Source organism: Grampus griseus (genome assembly GCF_964374135.1).
Source record: "Grampus griseus genome assembly, chromosome: 11".
NCBI classification, from domain to species: Eukaryota; Metazoa; Chordata; class Mammalia; order Artiodactyla; family Delphinidae; genus Grampus; species Grampus griseus.
The window spans coordinates 44,238,811-44,258,582 of record NC_139005.1 but is presented as its reverse complement, the minus strand read 5'-3'; the positions used below and the strand labels follow the sequence as shown (position 1 = coordinate 44,258,582).

Here is a 19,772-nt window from a genome sequence, read left to right as displayed (position 1 = left end):
CCGTCTCTAACCTATTTTTTGACAAACGCGTGTGTTGCAACTACAACAGCCCTGTTTGCCTTTTAGAGAAAACAAGATCAAGCGCTCAATTCTTTTATGTCCAGGAATGAGATCAGAAATGGGGCCTAAAATGGTGGTTCAAAGCCTTCGAGATCCCTTGGACCAGCTGCATTTCTCCTCAAATTATAGAACCAACACTAAACAGACATCTTTTTAATTTTGCTTAGTTGTCAATTTATTTTAAAAAGTCGTCCTTGATGACATTTTAACGCCCCAAAGTAGGAAGACTGTAACTGCTCATGTCAGAATAAAGGATACTAACAGAAATTGTTTGCTATTACCCTTTTATCATTTGGTGTGGGAGTGAAAACTTGTCATTGGCTAGCTGTGGACCCGGGGCAAACGTATCCACACTGCCCTCTAGAGACTAAAAGGTTGAGTTACAACCTTACTTTAAGTGAAGATCATTTCCCCTGCCTTTCTGCTTTCCTAAACTGGAACTAGAAGAGCTTTTTACTAGGAATGAAGAAGCCGTGGGGGAGTCCTAAGAGATATACAGTAAGGGGAATTGACAGTGAAAAGGTGATTTTGGCTCTAAGGTTTTTGGAAAAAGAAAGATTCCCAACTCAACTGTGTACAGTTAAATCATCGGAGAGGCCTGACGCCCAACCTATCTTACCCAGGATACAGAAGTCAGTTAAGGACTGTCTGAAGCCATGGGATGAGACTTCTGCCCAATAACAGTGTCACCCTACATAAAGCCACACACATGCTTTATATAACTGACGTTTAAATCTCAAATTTTCTTCATTTTACAGAAGAATCTGAGGCAGAAAGCAACTAAGTAACTTGATCAAGACCACAGCTGGTAAATTGTCAGAGATGGGACTGAATTCCAGGCTCTGTCTTTCCTGTCCTGCAGATTCTTTGGAATTCAAAACTCCTCCTGCAACCATACCTAATCTTTTCTCTGTATCATGCCCCCCCACCCACTTCCACTTAGACTTTGAGGGACTGAAGGCTTCAAGTACAGCAAGAAACGAGCAGAATTTCCTGCTGAAATTTTCCTGTTGGGGTAGAAGCCACATGATCAATCAATAATGTTAACTCAGTGATGTTTAAAAAACTTTCTTAGGTCATGGACCCCTTTGAGATACTAATTAAGGCAGTGGGCCCTCTCCCTAGAAAGCTGCACATAGATAATTTGCATAATACTTCAAAGTATTCACAAATACCACCTCTCCCTCCAATCTCATCAATTGTCTGCCCAGAGGTCCACAGACCACCACCCCCTTCCATGTTAGGATGGCCTAAAAAAATTAGCTAGGAACAGATTTGGTGAGCTCTCTAGTGGCCTGGGAACAGGAGTGATTAAACAGCAATAAAGGGCCTATTTTCCAAATTGGGTTATCTCACTATTCAAGAAAATATTAATGAGAATAAGGAGGTACCAGGATGCAAGGGAGGGTGTGTTTCTGATTCAATAAAACATTACTGGGTTGCCTTCCAAATTTCTAGTAACAGACAGAGAAGTAGCAAAAAAAAAAAAAAAGCAACACTCCAATACACTTTTTTTTTCTCCTTTTTTACTTACATTAAATACATTGGTAAATCAGCAGTCGCATTCTGTTACCACGATTGTTATGTTGGGAGAGGAAGAAAGGGGAAAAAAGGCAAATGCTTTCTTAGAAGCAAAAAAAAAAAAATCAGAAGAAAAAAATGAAGAGTTGGGAAATAAAAACCAAGATTCCCTAAGCCCAACAGAGCTCAAAGGAAAGCAGAAGAGCTAATAGGAAGTAGAAGGAAGGCAGCAGATAGGCCCAGAAGCTAAGGCCAATCCTGTTCCTAAGGGGAGGGGAGACGAAGCCTGGAGAAATGGTTTCCCAGCCCCAAGGCAACGAAACATCTTCACTACTGCTCCATGGGGAAAACTACACAGAGAAAGAACTTCATTTCTAAGAAACTTAAGAGAGCCATCGTAGTTCTTCCACTTGTAAGGATGCACTGGCTGCTCTAGGGGGCTAGTGGGTGCTGGGGAAAGGAGGGGAAAATGTGTATGTGTTTCAGGGCCATGGGAACTAAGGCTGCCCCTGGTAAAGGAAGGGAATTTAGGTGTAAGTGGAAGAACCTAAGCTGGGTCCTTCAGAATCTCAGCTTCATGGATTTCTCAGCTTCTCTGGGACAGAAGGCAGTTTGCAAGCCAAAAGGGCAGAAAGGTTCCAATCCTAGGTCACTATGGCCTCTCCTCTCTTATTCCCCCCAATCTCCTCAAAACCCTGGGCTAGAACAAGAAGGATTTAGAGTTCTCTCTTGCCTTGATGGCTTCCCAAACACATCTTAAAATACCTGATGAGGGATGTGAAGAGAGACTAGAGATTTAGAAAGGACCAACAAACTCTGGTGATGTGAGACAGCTGTGAGGGACCTTCAGTGCCAGTCGTTCCCTGTCCACAGGAACAGGTATTATATTAGGGGGCCACAAGTAGGCCTCTGTGGTACTACCCCCCCAGTGGTACGTGGATTAAACCACTGGTTGCATGGGGGATGGGTTTGGGGGGTAAGCATGGAGGGACCAAACTGAAGATACTAACAAAGGAGAAAAGAAATAGGGCCTGATGGGAGGTGGGGAACAGAACAGACTGTACAGTGGGAATAAAGATCATACCTATTTACAGGGAAGTAGAAAAGACATGGTAATGGGTGGATCAAATTGAATGGGAACCCTGGGAAAGGACAGAAAACTCCTCCCTCTTGCTGACTCCTCTTCACTCCCCTACAACGGCCTATGCTATCCTGAGACTGCTCTCCAGTTGCTCAGTTAATTCGTCAGGAAAGGTAAACCTATACCCAAGAGTTAGGCTGGCAAGAATACAGGTGAAGTAAGAATCAGAGTTGGAGGAAGCTAGCAGTGGAGACTGGGCTTGAGTAGCTGCCACCGGTACTGTTCTCTACAGCCCCTCCCCTAACCTCATATACACCTCGGATTCCACTTAATTAAAAAGTTAAGAGGGCAGGTAAATCAATCAAAACCCCCATAAAACAAGTATCACAACTGAACTACCATCAATTAAAGTGCAAACTGCAGGGGGATATCGTGGCTGGGGCTGAGGCCATCTGAAGGCCAGAGAGAAAAAAATGCATATGTGTAAGTCAGAGGATGGGTGTCAGAAACTGGTCCCTCCTCCATTTGATCACAGCAGAGCCAAAGATGCAGGCAACCAGTGAAGATTCTTTGGAGGACTCTGGGGTCCAGAATCTCCCCCACTATGGGGAAGAAGCTACCTAAGAGGCTGGGTGAGGGGAAAGTAAGCCTTAGAAGAGTTCCTGAGCCACAGATGACACTGCATCTCCACCTCTTCCACCTCTGCCCAGTTAGCTAACAAGACTCCAACCTGGTGCCTGAGAGCTTGCCTTCACATTCTCACCTCTACCTAGAAACACCCTCCACAAGGCCAACTCAGTGTTTTCAAATATGAGAAACTCCAACCAAATAAAAACAAAAAGGAAATGTTTCCTTACTCCCCCTTGCTCTGAGCCTTACTTTCCCCCAGGGTCCTTAATGTGACTGAACTGGAAACCTCCTTCCTCACTTCCTGGGTTCACTACCTTCTCCATCCTGGGGAGAGGAAGAAAAGGGAATCAAGAAGAGAGACTGACCAAAAGCAGAAGGGGAAGGGGCAGGAGACAAAAAAAGTTTTCTGAAAAAATGGGGAGGAGGAGGAAAGATAATTAGGTCACTGTCTTGCACCTATAATACAAAGTGAAGAAAGTTTGTTTTGGAAGGTAAGTCCTGGGGGATCTGACCCCCAAGCCCCAGAGCAGGGGTAGGAGGCCAGTGGCAACAGCTGCCTGGTGTTGTTGCTGAAGCGTTAAAAAGTGCCATGACGGAGCTGTCAAGAGGCAGCCCTTGGGAGCCAGGGCCCAGTGTGCTGTTACCGTAGGGGCTGTGTGCTGAGCGGTGGGGATGGAGGTTATTTCTGAGCTCTCGTGCTAGCTCCATACTTGTTTGCCGCTAGCCACCCCATCAGTTGCTACAACACTGGCTCTTGTTCTGCTGGGACTGCTCATGGAGATCGACACCCCGGCTTCGGCCTGCTGCACCCCCCAGATTCTGGGGTTCACTCTTTGGCAACTTCTTAGCTAGAGATAAAAACAGAAGGGAACAAAGTATGGTAGATTTTACTCATCCCCCCAGAAAAAGACTATTGGGGGAAAGTGGAAATGCGAGAAACTAAAAGAATGCTACGAAGAGGGGAGGGTTCATTGTAAACTACATTGAAGATGAGGGGGCTCAAACTGCAGCCAAAGGATGGAGGTCACAATGGAAAGTTAAGGTATTTCCACACCTGAAGTTTTCATAAGAGGAGACGCTCCCATTTATCCTTATGACTTGGGTTAGTCATCTTGCCTAGAGGCAAGGGAAAACACACAGGAAGACCTTAGGCTGCTCTGACCTTACCTATTGCCAGGAAGAGATCGTTCACGTTCATAGCTGTCTTGGCTGAAGTCTCCATAAACAATAAGCTGTTGTCATCTGCATACGCCTGGGCCTCCTGCAAGGGGTGGGGTGTACTGGTACTCAGACTGTAGGGCAGGAACAAGTACTGCCTTTCCACTCCCACGTAGCACCAGAGCTAGACAATATCCTAGGTTCCCTCCCCTTAACTGCCCCTCTGAGCCAGCTGGCCCTGGACCCATATTTTGGAGATGACTCCCTCAAGGGATAACCCATGGTCTAAAGCACTTAATCCAACAAATAGATGTCAGGAATCTTAATTACTGGGGAGGAGGTAAGTTGGTTGGGGGCTTTTGGGTTCTGACACTTGAGTATCCCTTACCTCAAATTCAACTGCTCCCTCCTTCCTCTTTTCATACTGGTACCCCCACAGCTGGTACTGGTACTTCCCTACCCCTCTGCTCTGGAATTTTCTTCTGACTCCTCTAAAATCTCCTGGCTGGCATTAGGGTCACAGTGTTGCTGTATTTAACTTGGTGCAGAACTGGGGAATGAGATGTTGAATGTCCTGAGATGAGATTTTCAGAAAGGGCAGGTTTGGTAAAAAGAGGTCCCAAGCACAGAGGGAGTGTGTCAGAGAGGGACTCTGTGGCCACCTTACTTCGTACTCCACCATGCGCTTGTTGGCCAGGTCAGCTTTGTTCCCCGCCAGGGCAATAACGATGCTAGGACTGGCCTGTCGCTGTAGTTCCTTTACCCATGTCTTTGCTCGGGCGAAGGTTTCCTAGGAAAACACAAGGATGAGAATGAGTAGGCTGGCTCATTCAGCCTACTGACTGCCAATCCAGGCCCATCAACTTCAAAGCCCAGTCTCAAAACTCACCTCTTCTAAGCAGCCTTCACTCATTGAAACCACCTGTCTCTGGTAATTCATTACCTGTCTTCTCAGCACTTGGAAGCATAATCTGTATTCTTATTTTGCTATTTCAAGAACAAGTTTTCTCTCCCCCACCTATTTTAATTCCTATAAATAAAAGCAAGGACAATCTTCTCGGCCCACTTACCTGATTAGTAATGTCATAAACCACAATTGCAGCTTGGGCACCTCTGTAGTACATGGGGGCCAAGCTATGGTATCGCTCCTGCCCAGCTGTGTCCCAGATCTCAAACTTGACTGTTGTGTCATCTAAACAAACCGACTGGGTGAGGAAGGCCGCTACGAATAAGAGAACAGAGAAGTTGTTGTAAGTGGGAGGATGCATGGGAACATCCCACCCTCCTTCAAAATATCTCTACTTTGGGTCTAAGACAAGTCACCACCCAGGCCATTCAGCTACAGGAAAGGTTTAGCATTCTCCTCCTTACACACAAGAAAGGTTTAGCATTTTCCTTCAGATCTTGGAACCAGAATTAAGCCTGCTCTTGGCTAAGTCCTCCCTGCCAGAAGTTTCTCTAGCTAAGGAATGGGGGAACATCATAAACTCTGAGGGACAGAAAGAACTGGCACTTATACCAGAGTCATCCCTCTTCTAACCAAAATAGAGGAGTAAGAGATAATGACGGAGATAATAAGCTTCAGATAAAAGTCACATCAAGAACTGATTAGAGGGCTTCCCTGGTGGCGCAGTGGTTGAGGGTCCGCCTGCCGATGCAGGGGACACGGGTTCGTGCCCCAGTCTGGGAAGATCCCATACGCCGCGGAGCGGCTGGGCCCGTGAGCCATGGCTGCTGAGCCTGCGCGTCCAGAGCCTGTGCTCTGCAACGGAAGAGGCCACAACAGTGAGAGGCCCGCATACCGAAGAAAAAAAAAAAAGAACTGATTAGACAGGGACTTCCCTGGTGGCACAGTGGTTAAGAATCCGCCTGCCAATGCAGGGGACACGGGTTCAAGCCCTGGTCCGGGAAGATCTCACATGCCGCGGAGCAACTAAGCCCGTGTGCCACAACTACTGAGCCCACACTTTAGAGCCTGTGAGCCACAACTGAGCCTGCCTGCCACAACTACTGAAGCTCAAGCGCCTAGAGCCCGTGCTCTGCAACAAGCAAAGCCACTGCAATGAGAAGCCCGCGCACCACAACGAAGAGTAGCCCCCGCTCGCCGCAACTAGAGAAAGCCTGCACGCAGGAACGAAGACCCAACACAGCCAAAAATAAATAAATAAAATAATTAAAAAAAAAACTGATTAGACGATTTTAAAGCCTGTTGTGAGGTCCCACCATTATCAGTATTATTTGGCTGTTACTTTTTCATATTACCTCTGCTGGTCAAAGAACACATTTCCAAGGTGACTTGGAAATAAGTCACCCCCCCAATAAAAGTGGGGAAGGAGTTAACATGGGAGTTCTCATAAAAGACCCTTTATTGAATTACCACCCTATTTTGGGGTAGTGGCAAAGAGAAGGTAGCAAAGGTGGGAAAAGCAGATTCCTTTACGTTTTGTATTTAGTTCTAACCTCTATTTTACCAGATATGTGCATCAGGATCAGCTAAGGAGCTTTTCCAAACATACATGTCTACACTGCCACCAACCTCACTCTACCTCCAATACTAATCAGTAGATCTAGGGTAGGGCCCAAGCATGCATAGGATGAAAATGCTCCCTAGGTGATTCTGATGTACATCTCTGATTATGAGCCACTGCCCCAAACCAACCCTGCTCAAGATGACACTCAACTGAACTTCACTGGCATTAAGATGAGAGTGGGAGGAGGAAAACAGATAAAAAAATTAGTGGTTTTCTTGGTGCTCAAAGGCCAACCTTTCTAACTTTCTTCTAGGAAGTAAGAGGATGAACATGGACTTGCTTTTGGGCATTATGGCAATTTTTTTTGTTTCTTGAAGGATTTCCATTCCAGGGAGCTAAGAGGGCCAGCTCCACAAACAGATCCCTAGATCTCCCTTCAAAAGCCCTTCTAAGCATTGAAACTCTTCTCTCCCTGAAGTACTCACCTCCAATGGTGCTCTCCTGGTACTCGTGGAACTGCCCTTTGACAAAACGTAATACCAGGCTAGACTTCCCCACTGCAGATTCACCCAGCAGGACCAATTTGAATTGGCATATTTTGCTGGCCTGGGGCTGCCCATTGGGCCTGGCTGTGCTTCTGCTAGTCATGGCTAGATTATCAGAATGGGAAAGGGTAGAGGGAGGGGGATGCCACAGAGCGGCGGAGGGGGGAGGGGGGAGGGGAGGGGACTTCCAGGCTTCAACAGTCCTGCAAGAAAAAAAGGAGGTAAAATTAAACACAGGGCCATTACAGCTGCAATCACTTTTTAGAAAAAGGACAGAATCTCTGCATTTCTTTGCTCCTATGAGGACTTAACTCTTACAATCACCCACCATTAAAAGGTTACACCACTGAGAGGGTCCCAGGCACCTGACACTCACTGGTAAGACTGGGGAACAGTAAAATAAGAATTGCATCTAAAGTAGAGTGTGCTGAAATGGAGAGACTGAAAACCATGTGAGAGTAGTTTTTAATCTCCCAATCATTCCCCACCAGGTCTTCAAAGAACAGCAATATTGATCAACTTTTAGTTGGCTTGAAGAGCACCAGATCCACCCAAAAGTATCCTAGATCCCTCCTATCTCCTTGGTGTCCTGGTGCTGTCCTTTTTTTATCCCCTCTTTTTTCTAGCTTTCAAAATGAGAAATTCACTCTAGGGGTATGGGATAAGAGTCACCCATCCTAAGAGTAGAGGGATAGCTTCTGGTTCTATATCCTTCTTACACGACCATTTCTGAAAATTGACATTTCTGAAAATATAACCAGGGTCCAATGATCAGAAAATCCATCCTTTCTCATTTCTGATCAAAGGTAATAGAGAGGGCTTCCCTGGTGGCACAGTGGTTGAGAGTCTGCCTGCTGATGCAGGGGATGCAGGTTCGTGCCCCGGTCCAGGAAGATCCCACATGCCGCAGAGCGGCTAGGCCCGTAAGCCATGGCCGCTGAGCCTGTGCGTCCGGAGCCTGTGCTCCGCAACGGGAGTGGCCACAAGAGTGAGAGGCCCGCGTACCGCAAAAAAAAAAAAAAGGTAATAGAGAAACAGACCACATTGAGTATTAATTCTTTCACTTTTCTTCTGCCACCTCTCCAAGTCTGAAAATCTATCAAGTCTGAGTCAGTAGGCCTGACTTACTCTCAACTTGCAGCTGTCTTCCTGGTGCCTAGGGATTAGACTACCCTCCACACTGAAAGGGCCTAACAGCTGTAGCCCTCCAAGTTAGAGGCAGAGAAAGAAGGTGTACCTTCTAAACACATGCGGGAATCTCCGGTAGATGGTATAGGGGATAAGTCTTCAAGCAATAAATACTTGATGAAAGAATAAAACTGAACCACCTTCTCTACCTTCCAAGCGGCTAGGAAAGCTGGTGGTGGAGGAGGAGACAGAGAGAGAGAGAAAGTTGGGACTTTGAGTGTCCAATCATCCAAACCTGAATATATTTCATCATCCTGACTCTGGCGGGAAAGGAACTGTGAGATTCAAAGAAGTGTTAGCATGATCACAGCATGTAAACCTATCCCCAAAACCTAAGCGTTGCTTGGATTATACTTTGCTTGTTCAAATTAATCTTTCCCTTCTCCAAGGTTGATTCTAGTGACTCCATAAACATCATACTCTGTGACATATATGGGGAAACATTATTTTTTCACTATAGCAAATTGCTTTGGGATCAAATCAGGGCTAAAAATATCTGCAATCCTAGTAAAGACAGAAAAACCATACAGGAGGAGGTGTAGAGGAACAAAGGCTGTGGAGTCCAATTCACTGGATTTATTTTATAGTTCTGATTACTAGCTTTAAATCTTTGGACAATTTACTAAATCTACCTGTGCATTTGTTTCCTCATCTGTAAAATGGGATAATAGCCTATGAGTACCTAATTCATAAGGATTAAATGAGATAATACAGACAAAGAACTCAAATATTTGACAAAAAGTGCTATATCAATGAATATAAAGGTACTAATCATTACTAATATGATATCAAGAAAATTTCTCTGATGAGCCTTACCTTCCACCTTTTTTAAAAAAATTTATTTATTTAATTTATGTATTATTCTTGGCTGTGTTGGACCCTCGGTGCTGTGTGCGGGTCTTCTCTAGTTGCAGCAAGCGGGGCTTCTCTTGTTATGGAGCACGGGGTCCAGGTGTGCAGGCTTCAGTAGTTGTGGCACGCGTGCTCAGCAGTTGTGGTGCACAGGCTTAGCTGCTGCGAGGCATGTGGGATCTTCCCGGACCAGGGCTCGAACCCGTGTCCCCTGCATTGGCAGGCGGATTCCCAACCACTGTGCCACCAGGGAAGCCCTCACCTTTATAAAATGGAAAAAATACCTACCTCATAGAGTAGCCCTGAGGATTAAGTGACACATTTGTGTAACATAGTATTAACGAATAGTAAGACAGGTATTGTTGGGCTTCCCTGGTGGCGCAGTGGTTGAGAATCTGCCTGCCAATGCAGTGGACACAGGTTCGAGCCCTGGTCTGGGAAGATCCCACATGCCACGGAGCAGCTAGGCCCGTGAGCCACAACTACTGAGCCTGTGCGTCTGGAGCCTGTGCTCCCAACAAGAGAGGCCGCAATAGTGAGAGGCCCACGCACCGCGATGAAGAGTGGCCCCTGCTTGCCGCAACTAGAGAAAGCCCTTGCACAGAAACGAAGACCCAACACAGCCAAAAATAAATAAATAAATAAATTTTAAAAAAGAAAATAAAAAATGAAAAAAAGAAACTGCCAAAGTGTTTAAAAAACAAAAAGACAGCTATTGTTATTTAATGACCCTGATTCACAGAAAAGATCAATTTAATATATTAAAGGATATCTCAATATTAGTTGTTATCAATATATGCCTAAAGAGCAGCCATGATATGAAAGAGGTAGAGAAAAAAACAGGAAAAAAAAAGTGTAAAGAGGAAGTTAACGGAGAAATGAGATTGAAATGAGAACACAGACAAATCCCAAAGTAGACCAGATTAAGACAGAGGACTGTAAGAAATTACTCTGACCCTACTGGGTATTTTGTAGTCCCCTAGGCCAAGGAGTCCCAAGAATCCAGATATACATGTGCCACTTTGTGATGAAGTTTTCACTGGTCTGTGATGAAATGATTAAATAAAAATGATATATTGGGGACCTCCCTGGTGGTCCAGTGGCTAAGACTCCGAGCTCCCAATGCAGGGGGCCCGGGTTTGATCCCCGACCAGGGAACTAGATCCCGTGTGCCACAACTAAGACCTGATGCAGCCAAATAAATAAATAAATAAATAAATAAATAAATAAATAAATAAATAAATATGTTGGGCTTCCCTGGTGGCGCAGTGGTTGAGAGTCCACCTGCCGATGCAGGGGACATGGGTTCGTGCCCCGGTCCGGGAGGATCCCACATGCCGCAGAGCGGCTGGTCCCGTGGGCCATGGCTGCTGAGCCCGTGCATCTGGAGCCTGTGCTCCGCAACGGGAGAGGCCACAACAGTGAGAAGCCCGCGTACCGCAAAAAAAAAAAAGATATAGCAAGTTCTTCATAAAGCTAAATTTATTCATTTTAGGAGTTTCCTTTATAACAAGATTTCTAACTTACATTTTTTGTATCAGTTTTCCCTCAAAGGTAAATATGTATTTTTTGCATGGATAAACCTCTAAGACCTATTGTTAAAAGTTAAAAAAAAAAGTTGGAGAACAAAACATGTGGTTGATCCTGTTTCTATAAAACAAAGCAACATTCTGCAGAGAAAAAGGTACGGAAAGATACACACTGATCTGTTAACACTGGTTATCTCCCTCTAAGGAGAGTGGGATTGAGGAAAACGGTATGTGAAGGACTCAGGTGTTTTCATTCCACATAATTCTTTCTTTTTTTAACAGGAAATATATATTTTTAAAGTTTCCTACATAACTTTTAAAAAAATTGCTTTTTTAAAAAAAAATTACAAATAATGGTGTTGATAGGCAGTAGTAAGCTTTCTAAATATACTTATGTGGAAAAATAGAAACCCCCAACTTTAAATTAATTGGTCCATTAAATCCAAAATTCTGGGAACCAGTACTGCAAAAATCAGTATTAATTAGCTTCTTAACCACTAGTCACAGTTCTTTAGCTCTTTTCATCCTCAAACCTTTAGAGCAGTGTTTCTCAAACTGTGGGCTGTAAGCCAATAGTGACCTTGAAATCACTTGCTGGATCATGATCAGTATATTGAAAAAAAGAAAAAATAAATAGAAAAAAATCAAGTGGATTGCAAATAATAAGCATGAGAATAATTTTGTGAAAATGTTTCACTTGTGGGTGTATGTACATACACTGAATTATGATGTAAAAAAAAATTTTTTTTTTAATGAGCCACAATCAAAAAAAGTTTAAAAAACACTGCTTTGGAGAGGCCTGAAACTGAAAGATGGGTTAGTAGGAAGTCTAGTCTCTGGCCAGCCTAAAAAAGCACTTCCAGGTGAAATTAAGATGAGGGTTTAATATAGCTCTCCAGGGGTCAGAGGTTCTCCAACCTGCAACTAAAGTTATAGAGCAATTATGAAAATGGAAAGTTAAAGTCGACAGAGGCAGTCCTGCACAGTGGTAAGGGCTCTGGAATCAGGCAAGCCTGAGTTTTATTCTCTGCTTTGCCAATTAACCCACTGTGATTTAGGCCACTCACTCCCTTTGCCTTTCTAAGCTTCAGTTTCCTTACCTATGAGGATCCGGGGATGGGGTAGGGAGTATAATAGGTGAAAGTAGTAAAAGGCAGAATTTGAATTCAATTCCAAAGTTCTGGGTACATTTAAGAAATGTGTTTCTCTTAGGGTTTCTCAGCATCTGCAAGAATTATTTTTAAAAACACATTTATGGGGCTTCCCTGATGGCGCAGTGGTTGAGAGTCCGCCTGCTGATGCAGGGGACACGGGTTCGTGCCCCGGTCCGGGAAGATCCCACATGCCGCGGAGCGGCTGGGCCCATGAGCCATGGCCGCTGAGCCTGCGCGTCCGGAGCCTGTGCTCCGCAACGGGAGAGGCCGCAACAGTGAGAGGCCCGCGTACTGCAAAAAACAAACAAACAAACAAAAAAGACAAAAAAAAACATTTACGTAGTACTTCATATACATTGTTTCATAGGAAAAGAGGATAGGCCATCATAACTCTACACTTTACAACAGAAAACAGATTACACAATAAGAAAAAAACCTCTACAGATCATAAGCTGATCAAGTTTCCTTTAGGTTGACACACATACACTATACTCTTAAAAAACAACAGAAAAAAAGTTACTAGATTCTTCAACTTACTCCCTCACATTTCAAAGCATGTGATCCAAAGAGCAGAACACTAAGTTAGAGTGGACTGAATTCTCATCGGCAGACACGTCTCTCTAGGCCTGGGAAAACAGTAGGGAGTTGGAGAAGTGTGAAGATAGGAAACAGTTGGGAATTCCCTGACGGTCCAGTGGTTAGGACTCTGTGCTTCCACTGCCGCAGCCCGGGTTCAACGTGCAAGCTGTGCAGCACGGCCAGAAAAAAAAAAAAAAAAAAGAGGAAACAGTCACAGACACACGGATTGGTCACTAACCCCCACAGATAAGTCAACCCAGAGCCAATCGGCAAACTCTATTGAACTGTCAGAGATTAGTAACTATGGGGTTAGAAAAAACTATCTCCCATTCCAATGTTTCAGCTCAAGAATATGTCCTACCCTCTCTGTTCACAGTAATTGATGGGTTGCCCATCTCTGTGCCTTGATCTTTAATCCCAACATGTTAATAAGGGTATCATGTTTCTTACGCAATAGCTAGACTCTCAAAAGATCAGGGGTACAGAAATGGAATAATACATATAAGATTCAATTGATTTCTCCCCTATTCTAGCAGTGATTTTTTTGCTAACAGTTGACAGTGGGCAAATGATCCAACCAAAGGCAAAAAATAAATCACAGCCAACCAGTCAAGTGGTGCGATGATTATTACCTTCAAACCTGAGGCAAAAAAAGAGAGGTTTTTCTTCCCTTCAACACTTTCAGTTCAGATGAGAAGAAATGACAACTTCCCTCAGAAGTGCAGCCCCACAAGAATGGCTTATCAAATGACCATTAACTGGGCTTCCCTGGTGGTGCAGTGGTTAAGAATCCGCCTGCCAATGCAGGGGACACAGGTTCAAGCCCTGGCCGGGGAAGATCCCACATGCCGCGGAGCAACTAAGCCCGTGAGCCACAACCACTGAGCCTGCGCTCTGAGCCCACGTGCTGCAACTACCAAAGCCCATGAGCCTAGAGCCCGTGCTCCGCAACAAGAGAAGCCACTGCAATGAGAAGCCCACGAGCCACAACGAAGAGGAGCCCCCGCTCACCGCAACTACAGAAAGCCGGCATGCAGCAACGAAGACTCAACACAGCCAAGAATAAATAAATTAATTTATATTAAAAAAATGACCATTAAGGAGGATTAAGGCATGACGTCATCAGTCTATTGGGGAAGGGAGAGGTGGAGGATGAGGGGCAAGTTCTTTAGTGTGAGCAGCTCTCCCAGCAGCACAGGGAAATATGAATAGGAAAGGTTTCTTAGGGAGTTCCCTGGCAGCCCAGTGGTTAAGACTCTGAGCTTCCACTGCAGGGGGCACGGGTTCAATCACTGGTTGGGGAACTAAGATCCCGCAAGCTGTGACCAAGAAAAACGAAAGGTTTCTTAGCCTGCCGAAACCTGAGGAATGGAGTCTGCCTAGGGCAAGACTCCATTCCTCAGATTCCTTCCCACTTGGTAGCTTTGGGTTCCTATGCCAACTACATGTGAAGCCTCCAGAAGTCTGTCATCTACCAATAGAGACTGAGTTCAAGGCACAGAGCCACTGGAGTCTAGCCCCCTCCCAAATGTTAGCCCTGAAGTTCAGTTTGCCAGATAAGAGGCAGTTTAGAGGTCATCTAGTCCAGTCTATATTTTACAGAGAGGAAACTGAGGCAAATAAAATGAACCAGCTTGCCAGGTGTTATCACACAGCCAGTTTTCACACAACTGCTTAGTAGCAAGTCTCCTTCTAGCACATAGTCTCAGCCAGGTACTCCTGCTCCTGTTATACCACTATACCTCTTCAGGAAGCAGGAGATGCTGAACTCTGAACTGAAATCCAAAGAAGGCACCAGGACAGGAACACGAGCTTAGATTGGCTAGTTTCTGCTTCTATTCATTTTAGATAAGTACTTCCTTTAGGACTGAAAACAAGTTAGGAAGGCCCAGGTCTTTGCTGGGAACTGGAATCTACTCCCATATCCTTCTGACAGAAGGACTCACTCATTACTGTGCTTCTCTAAAAGGTCTTGGCCAACTCCTGCCAGGACAGTTGAAACAGAAGCAATTCAATGGAAGGTGCCAGGAAAGCAATGGTAATTTCTGCAGAATTCAATGGGCTGTGGGATTAATGTGAGATTTACTGAGCTGGGAAGATAGAGCAGAAGCCAGTAAACACCTTCAACTCTCCAACTTTGTTTAGACCCCAAATTACCAAAACCTTAAACTGAATTCCACTACTTGGCTCATTGTGTTGATCCAATGTTAACCAATGAGTCACAGGCTTAAATGAGAGTCCTTTCACTTCACCCTCTCCCTTATATTTCCCCAAGAGGCAAAAAAAGCATACTTATCTCTTATCAGCATGGTACTGCAAACTCCCTATTATTGACCTATGAAAGACTGGAATGCCTTTCCCCACTTTGTCTGCCTAGCAAACACCTAATGTGTCTTTTAAAGCCAAGCTCAAATGTCACCTTCTCTGTGAAACTGCATAATTACTCTCTCACCCCAGCAGAATTCATCACTGCTTCCTCTAGGATCCCACAGTATTAAAACTGTATTCTTGGGAATTCCCTGGCTGTCCAGTGGTTAGGACTCAGTGCTTTCACTGCCAGGGCCCGGGTTCAATCCCTGGTTGGGGAACTAAGATCCCACAAGCCGTGTGGCATGGGCAAAAAACAAAAACAATCAAACAAAAACCCTGTATTCTTATCACAGCATTTATTACATTATTTGACTTAATTGTTTGTGTCTGTCTGCTCTGCTAAACTATGAACTTCTCAAAAAGTGTGACTATTTTTTATGTCATCTTGAATCTCCAGAGCAGAGCACAATGCCTGGTCCCTAGTAGCTGTTCATTAATTAAGGCCAAAGTAATCCTGCTTCCTTCCTCCATCTACTCCTCCCCTTCTGTGCCATCTAAATAGATTCTTACTCAGTTCCATTTGGGAATGTTTTTAACAGGCCAGTTCTCCCTCTTGCCTCTTTGTGATCTCCCCTGGATGGAGGGGCCTCTTGGGACCCAGCCCACAAGGTACTGTTGCAACTCACATGGGCTAACTGCTTTTCCTGTCACCGGTTACTATACCTCAGATGGCCTAATCACACCAAATATGCAGCCCTCCCACCGTAACACTGAGGCAACTGTGGCTAAAAACAAAGTTCTCTGAATCTTCAGTTGATGTTAAATGTTCAAAAAACTTCGGATCATTATCTCTATTAATTCCTGAACTTCAGAAACACAAGTTTAAAAAAAAAAATCATACTACCACTCTGACAAGGTACCCACTGCCCCTCAACAGAAACTACAACCTGGCCCAGAAATCTGCACACACTTTGCTCACCTGGGTGGCTCCTTATTCAGCTCAGTTACCATTGAGTCAGTGACTAAATCTTTCCTAAAACATTCTTGGGAAGTGGGAGTGTATTGTGTAGGGTTTCAAGGTATCCCTCCTCCAAGACGGCTGTTGTGTTTCCTTATTTTAAATTCAATGTCTCACACTTTGGTTACTTTCCAACCTGAAATGCCTTAGGATTAGGGAGCAGGCTATACACTTGCTTCTCCTACCCCATGTCTCCTCATAAGTCAAATTCGTATCAATGCGCACAAACAAGTAAACTATAAAAGAGCAATCCTTGCTCCTGGGCAAAGTAAGAGTTAGAAGGGATGAGGTATGACTTCAAGGGCAATGGGAAAGTCCTCTTCTCCAAATATATTTTTGTAACTCCAGATCTATGTTTGAAATTCTATATTGATGATTTCCACTCCTTAGCTCCCTCTTTAAGAAGCAAAAACTCTTGGAAGGATTAATACTTTAAGTGACTATTTGTTATTTACACCTTAATATGGAGCAATTCCAGATCAGTTTTTGAAAGAAGGCTTTGATTACGGGGAAGGTGGAAAAGACAAGAAGGGATGTATAGAAGAAAGGGACAGGATATCATCAGGATGTAGGAAATGGCAAAGCTTAGTGAGGATTTAAAAAACAAACACACACACACACATCTACACAACTTTCTCTAGGACTGGCTTTGCAGGAGAGAAAATAAAAGTTCCTGGGGGTACAATAATCAAGGTTTCTGAGGGCACTGTATAAAGGCTGGACACATCACAGGGCTTCTAAAGCCAGTAAGGACAAATTCAATTAATAAGGGGGTGAATAAAATGTCCCAGCTGTGCTGAGGTTTAGAGGAAAACCAGTTTCAAAGCCAGAGAAATCTGGAAGCTTCTCATATCATTATAGAAAGACAGACACAGGGGCCCCTTAGGAGAACCATCATTTTCTTCTGGGATAATGAAGGGACAGTCGTATAACCTGAACATGCAGAGACCATGAACCAGAAGATAGAAGTCCCAAATTCCTCACATTAGCAGAGATGCCAATAATTCTCCCAAACAAAATCATTCACTTTAATGTTTCCTTCCTGCCCATAAAAGAGAAAGACGTTTTGGCCATCTATTTGGGCATTTCCTGGGATACCCAGTGCACAAGTGGGGTGTGTGCGTGTGTGTGCGCATGTGTGCGTAAGGATGTGAGTGATAACCCAGACTATAGCTCTCTGCTTGTCTGAATTTGATAAAAGCAAGACAAAATGAACTGGGAAAGGAGCATAATAAATAACAGAGTATGGTCCCAGAAGGGAAAACTGGAAAGAATGAGAAACCAGAGTTTGGTGGGAACATGAAAACAGAATTGCCTTTGGTGGCACATCCCCCCAAAGTGAAGTAAGATTAGTCTCATCTACTGTCTCTTATCTCTGACCTTTCTGGATGAAATGAGTGAGGTATATGTGGGAGGATCTACACTTTTTACACTTCTATAAAACTTGAATATTTTAAAATACGTACTTATTACTTTTCTAATTAAGAAGAAATGTATTTATAAAATACAGTGGTATAAAAGGGAAAAAGGAGGAAGTATAATAAGGGAAAATCCAATAAGCTCCAATCTATGGGGGGGAACTAAGGAGGTCAGTAGACCGTTAAAAATATCTGGGAGGAGGGGATTCCTATGTCTTAGAAATCCATCTTCCTTTTCTCTACTCACCTCCTTCCCCAAGTGCCTCTCTGTTTGACCCAACTTTTTAATAGCTCAGAAACCCGGGCTCCTGAAGAAGTAGACAAAGAACAGGGGTGATGCCAACCTTCCGGAATGGAATTTCTCACTCTTCCCCAAATCCCTTCCTCAGTGATATCACCTCATATTTCCAGGCTTGGTTCCACATAACCATTACCTGCCTGTGAAATACCCAAGCCTAAGTGCCACAGAAGTTTCACCAACTATGGTCAGGAGATCTCTGGATGGCTGGGGACCCCTAAGCCCAGTTCCAATGCAGAAAATGAGTCACTGATTGCCCACGTCTAGGTGAGAGATATGGTCTCCAGTATAGACCACATTATTAAGTAGGAAAGAAACGAACAAACATCCCCCAAATCTAACTTCTTAGCTTTTTCACAGGACATGAGAAACAGGAGGTTAGAAGAAACCCAGAGGCTGCAGCCTAAACCAGCTCGAGGCGAGGCCAAGGGAAAGTGCAGGGGCTGAGTCTGGAATAGCCAAGAGTCACAGAAAAAAAAGTTACTTTTGTCTTCATTGGCTACCCTGGGAGTACCAAAAAACTTCAAGTTGCCACATCTCCACACTAATGGGAACAAAAGCGTGATTACTCGCGAGCCCCAGAGCCTCCAGCCCACCCTTCAGCATTCCCAGAAGCTCCCATTACTGATGGGAGGCCCTGCTTCCACTGCCCCGGCTACCTGAGTCTTCTAGATTAGAAAAGCTTTCTTCGCTTGTCTCAGTTCTCCCGCACTGAACCCAAATCCCTCTCAGCTCAACTTTGGGGCACCCTAGTTATTTTTATAAGTCACTTTCCCTGAAAACAATGCCTCTTACCCAGCTAAGAGCCCTTCCCTGGCCCTTGCAATGAGACCTCTCGAGAGAGCCCCAGCCCCGGTTCCCCTCCGGGCCCGGGCGCCGAGTCTGACCCCTCCTTACCTCCGGGAGAATGGACTTACCTCACCCGCCGCCCAGTCCCTTTCCCCCAGTTCCTCCCTCTTCGGCGCCGCTCAATGAGGCCTGCCCCTGCCCGCACACGAGCCCCGGCCTCCCGCGCCGGCCCCCATCCCGGCCGCCAACACCACCCGGCCGCCTCCCCGACTCACCAACTTCGGGCTCCCAGCCCGCCCGGCCCCCTCCTCAGCGCCCCCATTAGGCCTGCCGGGGCCCGGCCCCCTTCTCCTTTCTCTGGTGGGCCACTCTAACCCCTCGCAGAGGCCCAGACCCGCCTCTGCCCTCAGGCCGCACTCCTCTCCGGGGCGCCTCCGCCCCTGCCCTTGCGGGCTCCATCAGCCCGGTACCTGGGGCTCCGTCTCCCCCGTCGGGCCCAAGCCTCTGTCGAACAGACAAACAGCTGCAGCTCAACCAAACCCTCCTGCCCCTCCTCCTCCTCCTCGCCCTGTGGCGGGGGCCCCAGCCAATTGCACGATTACCCGCCTACCATCAAGGGTGGGCTCTGTGCGTGCTAATCCGCCAATCCTTTGGAGAAAGGCAGTGCTGTCACCGAGGCGTAAGAGCAGAGGACTGGACAGGCGGTGCCCCAGACCAATATAGAGAGGGAAACTTTGAAGATGGACGAGGTGAGGAGCCACTAAAGAGCGAGCTCCCCGAGATAGGGGGCGGTACCCTGTTGACAGGCGTATACTCTAACCAGTAGACTCGCGACACCCTCATGACCCCGCCTTTTAACTCATAAACATCTAATCAGGTGAGCGATGGGGGCGGGTCAAAGTGAAACTTTAACCAGTACTGAGAAAATTCGGGACTTGAATGGCAGGCAAGGCGGGGTTGAAAGAGGCCTTAGGAAGGCCGCTACTGACCTTCGCCCCTCCCCTGGGATTTGGCGGGGCCTGCCTCTGGCGCCCCGCCTTCTATCGCAAATTCGCGGGCGTGAAGGGAAATACCTCTCCTAGGGACCCGGAGCCTAGGAATTTAAGCGGCCCTCACGTCGGTGCTTCCTCCTTTTAGTGGGGCCCCAGAGCACAGGAATTTTGGGGATGGC

General features: G+C 45.6%; 1 protein-coding gene across 1 annotated transcript; it reads right to left on the bottom strand.

Moving 5' to 3' along the window:
- Positions 1–1,572: 1,572 nt before the first annotated feature.
- RAB5B (RAB5B, member RAS oncogene family) lies at positions 1,573–19,145 on the bottom strand. Its single transcript, XM_082665816.1, has 6 exons — positions 19,072–19,145; positions 7,407–7,669; positions 5,521–5,672; positions 5,118–5,240; positions 4,460–4,553; positions 1,573–4,140 (listed from the first exon to the last, which is right to left on the bottom strand). Exons 2-6 carry the CDS (start codon positions 7,567–7,569, stop codon positions 4,025–4,027), a joined length of 648 nt encoding a protein of 215 aa, XP_082521942.1. The 5' UTR covers positions 7,570–7,669; positions 19,072–19,145; the 3' UTR covers positions 1,573–4,024.
- Positions 19,146–19,772: the final 627 nt, after the last annotated feature.